This window comes from Mirounga leonina, unplaced genomic scaffold (assembly GCF_011800145.1).
Source record: "Mirounga leonina isolate KUSES-001 unplaced genomic scaffold, KU_Mleo_1.0 Mir_418, whole genome shotgun sequence".
In the NCBI taxonomy this organism is placed as follows: Eukaryota; Metazoa; Chordata; class Mammalia; order Carnivora; family Phocidae; genus Mirounga; species Mirounga leonina.
The window spans coordinates 10,640,942-10,653,885 of NW_023270739.1; the positions used below are offsets into that span (position 1 = coordinate 10,640,942).

General features: G+C 44.8%; 1 protein-coding gene across 5 annotated transcripts in view; it reads left to right on the forward strand.

The window, feature by feature from the left end:
• The window catches only part of LARGE1 (LARGE xylosyl- and glucuronyltransferase 1), a 514,447-nt gene that overhangs the window by 436,182 nt on the left and 65,321 nt on the right, over positions 1 to 12,944 (forward strand). For all 5 annotated transcript variants that reach the window (XM_034987635.1, XM_034987636.1, XM_034987633.1 and 2 more), the window contains 2 exons: positions 420 to 532; positions 2,345 to 2,470. In XM_034987635.1, coding sequence (XP_034843526.1) covers positions 420 to 532; positions 2,345 to 2,470 — 239 coding nt within the window. The remainder of the gene's footprint in view (positions 1 to 419; positions 533 to 2,344; positions 2,471 to 12,944) is intronic.

Consider the following 12,944-nt stretch of genomic DNA (forward strand, 5'->3'; position numbering starts at 1 on the left):
TCTGTCGATGGACATCTTGGCTCTTTCCACAGTTTGGCTATTGTGGACATTGCTGCTATAAACATCGGGGTGCACGTACCCCTTCGGATCCCTACATTTGTATCTTTGGGGTAACCTTTTAACCATCTTTAAGTGTACAGTTTGGAAGCATTAAGTACGTTCACGAGGTTGCACAACCATCCCCACCATCCTATCTCCAGAAAGTGCTAGGCTGTTTGCCCATCTCGTGTAGTGTTCGCAACAGCCTTTGAAGCTGTTGTAACATTCCCCATACAGTGAGGACGTTTCAGAGAGAATGTGTCCCTGGCAGAGCCTGGGATGGAACCCATGTGTGTTTGTCTCCAAACCGTGGACAGGTGTGTGCCTGGCTCTGTGTCTCACTGTTGCTTTTCCCTCCTCCCTCCTCTGCTGTTACCCAGGAGTGATCCTGCTGCTTCTGGATAAACTACGGAAGATGAAATGGGAGCAGATGTGGAGGCTGACTGCAGAGAGGGAGCTGATGGGCATGCTTTCCACCTCCTTAGCTGACCAGGTGAGTAGCCAGGCTAGACGGTAGTTATTCCTGAGTACCCTTGCACTGTTTCTCAAAGAAGCCTGGAAGTATATGGGTCTGGATGATTTTTCCACTGACTGTGTGACTGTGCTCTGGGATCGATCTGCCTTAGGCTTGCCTGTCTGAGACAACAGTGGAACTTGGTTGTGAATTCATCTGTGCGTTCAGCAGCCTTTCACTGCCCACACTGTGTGCCAGGGACGATGTTCAGAATTAGGACTGCAGAGATGAATGAAAGATGCAGTCCTTGGCCTCAGAGAGCTCATAGTTTATTGAAGCAGACCGATAAGAAAATGACAATCCGATGTGCTAATGGGAGGTCGCTGTCTCCATCTGGGTATGGGGTGCGTAGGTCCTGCTCCTTGTGACCCCAGAAAACCACAGCCTATTTCCCAGACAGGATTTCAGTTTGCTTTTCTCACTTTTAGAGCAGCACCTTTTCTTGAGAACCTGTGCCATGACCTTATCCTCAAGGGAAATGCATTTAAATAGAAGGGACAAACTGCCTGGCTGGAATAACCGGCTTCTAATCCAGGCAATCTGAAAAAGCCTATGCACTCCACCAAAGCCATTAACATAAATTCATCAAAATCCCATGTCTCATTTTTTGCTGGGAAGTGCAGGTGCCCGAGCCTTTGACCTTGGCTCTACCAGGGTCACACTTTTAGACTTTGAGCTCCCTGTGGTATAGCTGGCCGTGTTGAAATGGAGACAAGACTTCTCTGGGTCCTCTGCATTTTTCTCCTTTCCTGTTCACCCAAAAAGCAAGCCCACTCCCATATGTTTTTGCTCCAAGTTCAGTGGTCTGATTCATTGTGTTTTTGCCAAGTTTTCTAATACAGAGGAAGCAAGAAACTCTATAGGGTTACTTTGCAATTTTTTTTTAAGCATGGTTATTATTCAGTATTTCCCAAGCAGCCAGAAACTAATTTCCTTTTTTCAAACATGAGATCTGGTATAATGAATGAGTTAAAAATTACCCAGGTAGCTGTTTTAAACCTGAAGGGAAAATTGTCCTCCATCATCATTTTTTAAGTCAGGTCACAATGACTCAAGTGTGTCCCCAAAAGCTAGCAATTGCATGTCTGTGTCCAAGGAGGATACTTTATCCGGGCATCTCCTCCTGTGAAGGCACATAATTCACCTCCCGGCACCACCTGTCAGCAGCTAGTTAATAAGTATGGCCTGGTGCAGCAAAAGCTTGGAGAAAAGCCCGAAAGAAGGGAAGCCTCCCTAGAAAAGTCACAGTCGGATTTGGAGGTGGGGAGTGCGCATGGCCGAGTGGGCACCGTGGCCTGCAGGAAAACAAGGCGCATCCATCATCGAGTCCGCCAAAAGCCCCAGGAAGCGCTGCTGAAACAGCGCTGTAATTTGTCTCAGCCCCTGAATGAGTGGAGCCACTTGTCATCATGCAGTTTCCTCTCCTGGAGGCTTGGGATGGATGACGCCTCGATGAGGTGGGAAGAGAGGCAGAAAAGTGACTTCATTTAACATCTGCCAGCTCAGGTGGGAAAGACACTCCCTGTCTGCTCCCACATCCGCTTCCCTGATGGCGCCTTCTGGGGACCAGTAGAGCCCATGAGCGTCAAGTCAGCGTGGGACGTTCTCCCATCTCTGTCCAAACACAACTGCTTGGTTCTGGAGATGGGAATGCCCCGCAGTGCAAGCCAGCCTGTGTCGCAAGCAGGGGGCTCGAGGGAGGCCCTTGCCCAGGAAGAGCTCTGTGCCTCGAGAGTTGGCATCATAGGTGAAACCCCGCTATTTTGACCATGTCTGGCTTTTCTCTCCCAGGATATTTTCAATGCCGTCATCAAACAGAACCCCTTCCTCGTGTATCAGCTCCCCTGCTTCTGGAACGTGCAGCTGTCGGACCACACCCGCTCTGAGCAATGCTACAGGGACGTGTCTGATCTGAAGGTAGAGGAAGGCCAGGCTGCGGTGGGTGTGGGGCAGCCCCGCGGAGGGGGAGAGGCATGTCCCGCCGTGGCACAGGGGGCCGGCTAGGGAGGGCTCTTCAGGGGGATGAATGGTTCTGAGCTTTGTGTGCAGTGTGGTGAGAGAGATAAGGTTGTAGAAGAGCAGAAAGAATGTGCTTTTCTCCTTTGTTTTTTTTCCCCCTCTTGTTTGCTTTCTGGAAAACATAAGGCCTCCCTCCCTGCCTAAGAACCAGCTTGCCTGGTGATTCTTCTTGCCACCTGCTGCCGGCTGTTTTGGTTCATATCAGCTCCCCAAATCCAGTCATTTAATTCAAACAAAAACATTTATTGAGGGACTACCCTGTGCCAGGTGTCATAGATAGAATAACTTCCTTCCTATGTTCAAGTTGTTCGCAGCCAGAGGAGAGACCCAGGTGAGGGAAGGAGGGTCAACACGCCTGCCAGGTGCCGTGGTGGCCATGGTGGAGAGTGTGGGGAGGCACCAGACGTCTCATTCCACCTCACGCAGCAGTGACAGTGACAGAAAAGCCTTCGTCATCGGTCTCTAGGTACCAGAGATAGCGGTAGGGGCCAGAAGCAGCCAGCTTGAACCATGGAAACCCGAAGAAGGTAGAAGGGCCCACAGTGACCCCCCTGGCTGAATACAAGCAGGCCCATTAGGTGACCCACCTCAAAATATCTGTAAGCCCTAGCTGACCAATGGGTTCCTGACACCCGGACACAGGTACCAAAGAAGGAAAATTCCAGAACTCCCTGTACCTCCTCACCTTCCCCCTTAACTAGAGCCCCCACCACTGCCTCCTGGCAGACAGCACAGCCTTTGTTCTGCGTCCTGCCCGCCACTCCCTTGCCGTGTATTCAGTAAACTATCTCCTTTGTTCCGTCTCGGGTGAGTCCTTTCACTGCCTGCGTCCCTAGCTGCCGCCCCACCCCCCCTCCGATCGGGAGACCCCACATTTGATGGCCTGGATGGGGAGCCTTTGGGCCCCACCCCCCACAGTGAAGAAGACAGCATGTACAAGTTATCTGCTGCCATAGTTAATGTTGCAGAACAAGCTGTTCTAACAGTGGCTTAAATCAACAACCATTTAGTTAGCTGAGGAGTCTGCAGGTGGGCCGGCCGGCCATCTGATTTTCACTGGCTTGACCAAGTGTCTGTGGTCAGCTTTGGATCCGATGGCTGGTGGCTAGGACATCTTGGCCCTCCTCCGGTGTTTCCCATGTCCCATGAGCAGGCCAGTCCGGCTCGTTCTCATGGCAAAGCAGAGGTGGGAGAAGAATTTTTAGTGCTTGCAAGGAAAGCTTGAGTCCTTGCTGCTAATATCCTGTTGGCTGAGCCCAGAATTAAAGGGTGTGTCAATTTCCTACCTACAATGGGAGAAGTGAGGAACTGACCTCAGCTGGAAAGTGACAGAAGAAGGACTTGAACCCAGGCCTGTCGGACAGCAAGTGTGTTTCCCTCTCTGGCTATATCACACAGGAAGTAGACACGTGCAACCATAGGGAGTTGATGTCATTTAAAATGTATAGCCATTGCCCATAAGCCCATGCAATAACAATCATTTGAAAGTTTTAAAAGGAAAAAGGAACCCAAACCTTGCTTTCCGAATAAATCCATCTTTTCCAAGTAGCTTCTGGCCATGTCCACATATGTGTGTTGCCTGTTATTTATAGTCATAACACACATAGAATTTTGTACTCTTCTGTTACCGAGCCATTCTTGTTACTTTAGTTGTTGTCAAATTTTCACAAATATAAACTGTGTTGTAATGAACAGTCTAAAATTCACAGCTTTCCAGGAGTGAAATCACATAGTCAAAAAGAACGAACTTTGTTTTGTTTTGTTTTGTTTTACTGCATTACAAAATATTAGAAAGTGTTTAAAACAGAAGAACCTCCATCATTCATTCTTTCAATCAACTTTTATGCAGCTCCTTCGCTATGTCGTGTATTTCTTAGACATGAGGAAAATATATGATATACTCAGGAATATTTCCAAGACTGTCATGAACTAAAAGTTTAAAGGTGTGGAAAATAAAATCAACCCTGTATAGAACACCAAAAAGTACTGGATAAAAATTTTTTTTAAGGATTTGAAAGCATAGTCGATCAGTCCATAAAGTAAATGAAGTAAGCAGAGACCAGAAACGATGATAAAGTATGGATCTAGAAGGATAAGAAAAAGCAACTGGATCTGACATTTGCTGGCTATTTGCTGATCCTTAGGAGCTAGAGGCCTGGCCTAAAAATAATTTACTAAAAAACTATATAATTTACTATATAATTCAAACAAAGGAATGCTGTTTTTAGTGACACTGGGACATTAGGTCTAAATCCAAGTCATGCAAACCATGTGTATAACCATTCTATTAAAAGACTATGAGTGGGAATTTGGGTCCCAACCCCAAGAAAGACAAAAGATGCTTGCCAAAAGTCAGGATCCAGGAAAAGCGATATCCTCAGTGAATAACAAGTTTAAAAATATCCATAGGAGAACATGATAGAGATGTTAATAAAACATTGTTATATGTTTTATCCTTGGCTTTAGGTAAAATAAGAGAGACATGTTGCCCCTGAGAATTTCTCATTTCAAGCTTGTGCTCATATTATTTGGGGGGCTGAAATTTATATGTGTGCGACAGAAATAGAAAAAACATGAAAATGTGCCAGGCACCTGGCAGAAATAAACAGAAATCTAATCTAGAAGAATACTCAAAAACAAGAAAGACTTCAATGAATTCTTTAGGTGAAGTTTCAAGAAAAATGAGTTCTCATTTGGTAATCCCTAAATACATGGGGAAATAAGCCACCATGAGAAAGGGCAGAAACTGTAGAATTAAATCGCAAAGACTTCAGGTATTAGACTCATCAGATATAAAACATGAATATTTTTTATTATGTGTAAGAATTAAAAGGACGGAGGAACAAGAGATTCTCAAAGGCAAATAGACCTGTTTAGATCAAACAGTACTTTTTGAAGTGAAAAATATAATTGTTGAAATTATAAATTAAATGAATACATTAAGCAGTAAATTAGACCCAGCTAAAGAGAGAATTAGAAGAGATAGCTGAAGAAATTATCCAAAACCCAGCACACAAGGAAAACGAGAAAAACTGAGAGAAGTTAAGATATTGGGATGTGTCTAATTAGACTGTCAGAAGGGGATAATAGAGAAAATTGGAAGTGAAGCATCTTTATAGTGAATGGGAATTTTCCAGAACTATTAAAAGGTATCCATAAGAAAGTGGATTAAAAATATGGAAGATTTGAGCTACACAGTTAAAAATCCTGATTTATTGGGCAATTAAAGAACCTTGTACCTAACAGAGAATATACATCCTTCTCAAGCTCACATGAGACATTTATCATAAGTAGCCATGTTCTGGACCATAAAGTAAATCTCAGTATGTTTCAAAGAATTATATATATATATATATATATATATATATATATATATATATATCTGAACACAGTATAATTAAATAAGCAGTAATAAGACTTTTAAAAAATATATTTGATTAAGGGGCGCCTGGGTGGCTCAGTTGGTTAAGTGTCTACCTTCAGCTCAGGGCATGATCCCAGGGTCCTGGGATCGAGTCTCGCGTCGGGCTCCCTGCTTGGTGGGGAGCCTGCTTCTCCCTCTCCCACTGCCCCCTGCTTGTGCACTTTGTGTGTGTGTGTGTGTGTCAAATAAATAAAATCTTAAAATATATATTTGATTAAAATTGAGAGCATACTTCTAAATTACTCATGATTCCAAACAGAAATCATAATGGAAACTGAGACCTACTTAGAACTGAATGAAAATAAAAATGATACATGTCAAACTAGTGAAACGATACAGATATATGATATGTGAAAAGGCAAGGCACCATAAAATAGAGGAGATTTCATCTGTGAACTTTCAACTTAGACAGTTTATAAACACCAACAAAGCTAGCTAACTGTCCAAGTGAAAGTATGTCACATCTGCCCATCACAGACATATCAGTGCGTTCGTGCATTTACTGAGTGGTTCCTATATGCCAGGCACTGTTGTGGGCCCTGTGGATGCAATGGGAAACAAAACAGACAAAGTCACCGGTCACATAGAGCTGAGATGCTGATGTGGCAGGTGGCTACGTCACTTTGACATTGCTCAGTGATTGCTTAATTATTGTCGCTTTGAACCTATCAAACAGAATAACTTGTGAACTCTTTTTGGCAGCCCATTCTGTGTTTAAGTAGAGGACTTTCAAATAGCAAAACCAGGAAGACAGAGTCAAATCAAGTGAACTCCTATCTTTCTAGATAAACCTGAAAAAGAATCTGGAAGTCATTTTACCCACTAATATCTTATCTAACAAAATCTTAGACAGAACCCTGAAATATGGCCAATGTATAAAAGTGGGGAAAGGGTTCAGGATGGAAGGAGAGAGACTGGCAGGCCCAAGTTCCACCCTTTGGGTCATATTGGGGTCTGGACATTGCCATGGAGCCCGAGGACCTGGTTTAGTAAGACAGCGTGTCTGTAGGTCCCTCCAGGCCAACCTGGGCCTCACATTCCAGGTAAAAGTGCATGTTCCTCATTTTCTTTCTTATCATTCTTTCTTCTTCCTCCTCCCATCCTTTATGTCCTCCATTGTATTCAACAGTTATGGAAGACCTCCTGTTTGCTGGTTCCTCTGTTCCTTCCTGGGAGGAATGCAGATATACTCTGAACCCTGCTCTCCATCAGCTCACACTCATGCTCCACAGGGTAGCCAAGCTAAGAAGCCCACCTGTGGGTCACACAGGGCCCCTGCGCTGGGTCAGCTGATTGAAAATGTCTGTTCAGCCAAGAATCCTAAAAATAGGTTAACCTTGATTTGCTCGTCTGTTCAACCAAGGCCAGCTTTTTTGTTTTTTGTTTTTTGTTTTATTTTTTCTGCTGATTGTTCTGTATTATCCTGCATAGACACCTCTCCTTATCCATCTTCTGTGGTTCTCCCAATTCCTTTCCTTGAAGGGTGAGCAAGAATTTAAGGATTTTTACAAAGCAGATAGAGGACAGTCCTGTATTTTCCATTTCCCCATTCCTTGATAGTCTCTCACCCATATCTAAACTGAGAGCCATTTTTTTAAGGGACTTCTTTTTATTGAGTTGTTCCAAAGCTTTGGCTTGCCTTCTATGAAAATAGCAACTCTCTTTTTGCATTCACCTAATTCAAAGAATATTTGATTACATTTCCAAGTACAGCAGCATAGAAACACATGTGGTAACACACAACTCACTCTTGGTGAGCATGAATCTCAATCTGTAGGAGCAGACATCCTCCCACATCCTACCAGAGACCTGCTTACTAGCCTTGGGCATCCAGCCTGTCCTGGGTGTCAGCAGAGAACTTTATGCTAAGTAGAGATTGGTTAAGAGAACAACTGAGGGGGGAAATGATTTCATTAAGGAGGGGAAAGAAGCATATAGGCTTTTGGAACCAAGCAATCCCGTAAATTCTAATGACAGTTCTAGCTCTTACCAGCTGAAGGACTTGTGTAAACCACTCACCTTCTCCCAGTCTCAGTTACATTCTTGATAAAATGGAGGCCATGATTTTTGGCTGTTCTCCACCAGGCCCCTTGAGCGCTCCATAGAAACATACTTGACTTTACGTCAGTCTTTGTGTTTCAAAGATCTTCATTTTTTATCTTTCAGTCCTAAAGCTTGATGACTCAGCCTTCGCTGGCTGAATCTTAAATAAAAAGAGAAGGACCCAAAGGAGCTTCTTTTTATTCTTTCACCAAGAGCACAAACTCTTCGGAGACAAGCAAAGGGCTGTGTGCCGGCTTGGAGAAGGGAGAATGGGAGAGAAGCTAGGAAACGGTGTTCTAGTCCTTGAGTCTCCAGTAGGCTTTTAGAGAAGGAAGCCCTGGCCGGAAACAGTGGGTGATGGTCAGGAAGTGGCAAGCAGAGGGTCTAGTCCTTGGGTCTGTATGAGCTCATAGAGCCCCGGGGGCTAAGCCATGGTCCCTGCCCTCAGGAAGGTCACAGTCTAGTGAGAAGCAACCATTAAGCAGAGAATTCCCAGACAGCCTGCTGAGTGTTGCGATGAAAGGCAGTAAAGGGGCCTAAGAGAGCCAGACGCCCCTGTCTGAGGAGGGTGTGATGCAGTCTGTCTTGGGAGATCCTGTAGGAGGCCCAAGCCCAGTCTTGGTATCAGGTCTCTTCCTTCCTCACCTTCTGCCTGACCTCATTCCTCAGCCCCCAAGCACTCTTGCCGCCCCCTCCCCAGTCCTATTAAAACCACCCCTCCTTCCTTGTATATGGCCCCTGGAGAATGGGGAGGAGCAAGTTAGGAACAGTGAACCGGGTGGCAGGCAGCAAGGACCACGCCAGTGCTCCAGAAACATCTGCCCAGAATGCACTGATCCCTTTCAGGGATGGACAGGAAGCAAGCTGTGGCCGGGACCTCAAAGGATGACATGGCGTTATCAGGTGGATTGGGTGGAAATGGCGTGCGTGCCAAGCGCGGTATCATTCAGTCCTTACAGAAGTCTCCCGGGGTGAATATGAATCTGTTCTATACATCTGAAAACTAAGGATCTTATGGATTAAGTCACTAACTTGCTTACCCAGAATCACACAACAGAACAGGACAGAGCTGAGGTTTGAACTCACATCAGCCTGACCCTATCTCCAGAGCTCTTTCCTCTGACACAAGGCTGAGTTCCCACCTTAATATATTTTCCCAGGAAAACATTTTACATGACGTAATGCTTCTATAGGATGTGAGCCCTCTTTGTATTAAATGGCTTTTGGAGGACTAACCCCAGAACAGAGACTCTTAACATTGTCTCCTTGAAAGAACATTTGAATTTTTTTTTTTTTTTTAAGATTTTATTTATTTGACAGAGAGAGAGGGAACCCAAGCAGGGAGAGTGGGAGAGGGAGAAGCAGGCTTCCCGCCGAGCAGGGAGCCTGACGTGGGGCTTGATCCCAGGACCCTGGGATCATGACCTGAGCCGAAGGCAGACGCTTAACGACTGAGCCACCCAGGCGCCCAGAACATTTGAATTTTAAGCAACAGACTAAGAGGCTGGATTTTTGACTGCCACCCATTCATAAATTGGGAGCTGAGTATGCTTAAGAGAAAAATCCTAAAGAAGAGAAAAACGTGCCATCCATATGGAGAAATGATATATGTTCCTAGAGGCAATCTGTACCATTTGCATAAGAGGAGTCGCACGTAAGTCAAGTTTTAAAACATTTTATAATACTTAGAGAGGTGTCAGTTTTCACATCTTTTGAGGAAGATGAGGGGCCGCCTTGCATTAGCATATCGAGCATGCCGTAGCCAAGCAGACTACTGTGAAAAATGAGGCTGGGGAAACCAGAGAGAGGGTAACAAAAATGATGAACAGTAAGGTTCATTTGGGAGGATTAGGATGGATCAGGAAGCAAAAACAGTTGCTTTGGGGGAGAAGATCTAAAATCTACAATCACCCCCCTCCCAGCCAGACCTCCCTTTCCTTGAGGCCAGTGCCTGGTTAATTCCATCCCAAGACTCAAGTCCCAAGGGCTCCAGTGCTTTCTCGTCTCTGGGCAGCACTACGGCGAGTATACTTGAGGGGTCCCGGGGTTAAATCTGAGGCGGCCGGCCTCTGTTCAAGTAGCCTGGCGCCTGGGACTGTCCCTCAGTGGCTTGTGCCTCGGAGTCGCTCACGCACCCAGCAGACCCAGCAGAGCACCCACTGAGGGCCAGGCTGGGGGGCTGTCACTGGGTTCCTTCATTTCCCTTCACCAGTGTCCTGGTGTGAGAAGTAATCAGCACGCTAAGGAGATGTAAAGATTAGAAGGGGTGATGGGTCAAGCAGTTTGTACCGGGCTGGGAGACCTGGAGTAAGCCTCGTATCCTTATTGCCAGTAATTCATAATTAGTGATGTTCCCGCTCTCTCAGTAGCTTTCAATCAGCTGGTGGGCAAAACATGTAAACAAGGGCTCTTCTTCCTTATCCATTCCAATGCACTCATTTCACAGAGAGGACATAGGGACCTGAAGAGGGGCAGGGATTGCCTGAGGTTAAGTGTGGGTCTGTGGCCCATCATCTTGTGCCCTAATAGTGTGCTGGGGAATGGCATGCTCAGCGCAGGGGACTTTGGATAATTTAAGTGTTCGATCTTTTGGCTTCCTTCGACACTCACCCATTCTTTGCTAAGTCGATGTTCAGAACTTAACTCCATTGGGTATTAGTGATTTAAGGCATCCATCACTGGCTTTGTTATACATAGCTGATGAAGTTCAGATGCCATTATTCCTGAAAACGTCAACAAAATTCCTAGAAGCAAGGTCATGCCTCTGGAAAATCTGCCCTACAATAGCACTTTGGGGAGTGTGTACCCAAACATTTCTAAGAACTGTTAATGGGATTTCTTCAAACAGAGGGGAGCTGGGGAGGGGTGCAGAGGGGGAGTTCTGTGTACCGTATATACAAAATCGCATATTATGAGGTCCTGCACCCAGGAATCCTGATGGGTTTGGTTGATCCCCAGCATTTCCATTTCAACACACAAAACAGACCGTTTTGACCCTGGAAAACCCTGTGGGAATGGTTCCTTAAAAGCCCACTATAGGAAGCACTTCCCTAAATCTGGGCTTTATTACGAAAAGGATTTTGAGAGAGGGAAGCACCAATTAAGCAGTATTTGCTGGCTACGCACATCAAACCACTGACGTTTCTAAATAGGTAGAAGTGAGGGTTTCAGCAGGTAGCATGGCGCTTTTTACCTCAAAATCCCATAACGATGGAAACAATTTCAAACATCTGTTTTCTAAAAGCTCTATCCATATCACAGGTTCTTTCTGAAAGTAGTGACCACCCCATTCATTACCTCGACATTGAGGGGTCAGATTACAGGTGCATATATTTTTTTTTTTTTTTCAAAAAATCAACATACCACTGATCACCATTTTTTTCATAAAAACAAATGCATAAATCATCTTTAGGTATGCCATCTCTTATAAGGCTTTTGTCATGAGGTAACTAGCAAAGCTTTATCTGGTACAGAAGATTTCCATGGTCATTCCTTGTGTCATTCGAAAGTGTTCTAAAAAGTTCTACGGCCGGGGCGGCTGGGCGGCTCAGTCGTTGAGCATCTGCCTTTGGCTCAGGTCGTGATCCCAGGGTCCTGGGATCGAGCCCCGCATCGGGCTCCCTGCTCCGCGGGGAGCCTGCTTCTCCCTCTCCCATTCCCCCTGCTTGTGTTCCTGCTCTCGCTATCTCTCTGTCAAATAAATAAATAAAATCTTAAAAAAAAAAAAAAGTTCTATGGTCGTTTCAGTCTCGCCTTTATGAAAGTAACCGAAGTTACTTTATGAAAGTAGCACTCTGGCTTCAAGTGCTTCGTGGCAGGCTTGCCTTCAGCAATGCAGTAAAGGAATTCAGTATCACCGTGTGACCTCACTCAGAATCCTTCCGTTACTCCAGTTAAAGCTACTCTACCTTTCCCACGTGCACTTTCCATAAAACCACTGTCATCATTGAAGGAGGAATTTACCGTTCAGATTATAACTTGTCCCACACATCTTCCCTTGAATGCTTGCCGAAAAGTTGTTCTTTGGGTATTTCATTATCTAAACAGAATCTTGCAGATAGCATAAGCTGACACACATCAGGATCAGGATCCTCTGTGCTTTGATTTAACTCTGTAGCAAATCTCCCATGTAATTTGTTCTCATACTAGGATCTTCAGGCCTGCAGATTTTATTTTTTTGTGACTGTTCTCAGTATATTTGCTGACAACGGAATTTATTTGATTTATTACTGTATTGTGTTGTATATTTTTTCGGCCATTTTTGCCAGGGCAGGGAAAATAAGTGTTTTCCTTCCTGGATTTTGTTATCTTTCATTTTACGTGTGAAATCGCCAAAGGGACTGCTAAACTCTTTTCGTGGGGGTTGGTGGTAAAGTTCTACATGGATTTTCACAAGACTTTAAACATCATCAAAAAATGATGGAGGCTTGTCTTCCTATCCCAGTTGCTTTGTTTCTAAGTGTCTTGCTCATCGTGCATCCTTGTACGCACATTACGTAGCATCTTCAGGCATTATACACAGTTGGGGTGAAGCTCTTCCTTATCAATAGTGGTTGTAAATCCGTATTTGAATTATTTTTTTTTTCCAGCTTCCTGCCAGATCTAATTAGGTAGGCATTTCTGTACTTGAACGTAGTGGCTAAGGAGAGGCTCCTATTGGAAAGAGAAGCATCAGCTCCACTATTTTCCTGCTGGTCACATAGGGACCTGAAGTCTACATGGTGTTCTGACTTGTCTTGTCTGACTGGTGTTCACAATCAGTTGTTGCTTTGTAGGACTCTTTTTTATTTTCAATACTTTTCTTTGGAAGGATTTTTGGATTTACAGAAAAGGTTATAAAAGTAGTGCTGAGTCCCGTACCCGCCCCTCCCCCACATTTAGTGTCTGTTTCCCCTGATATTAACA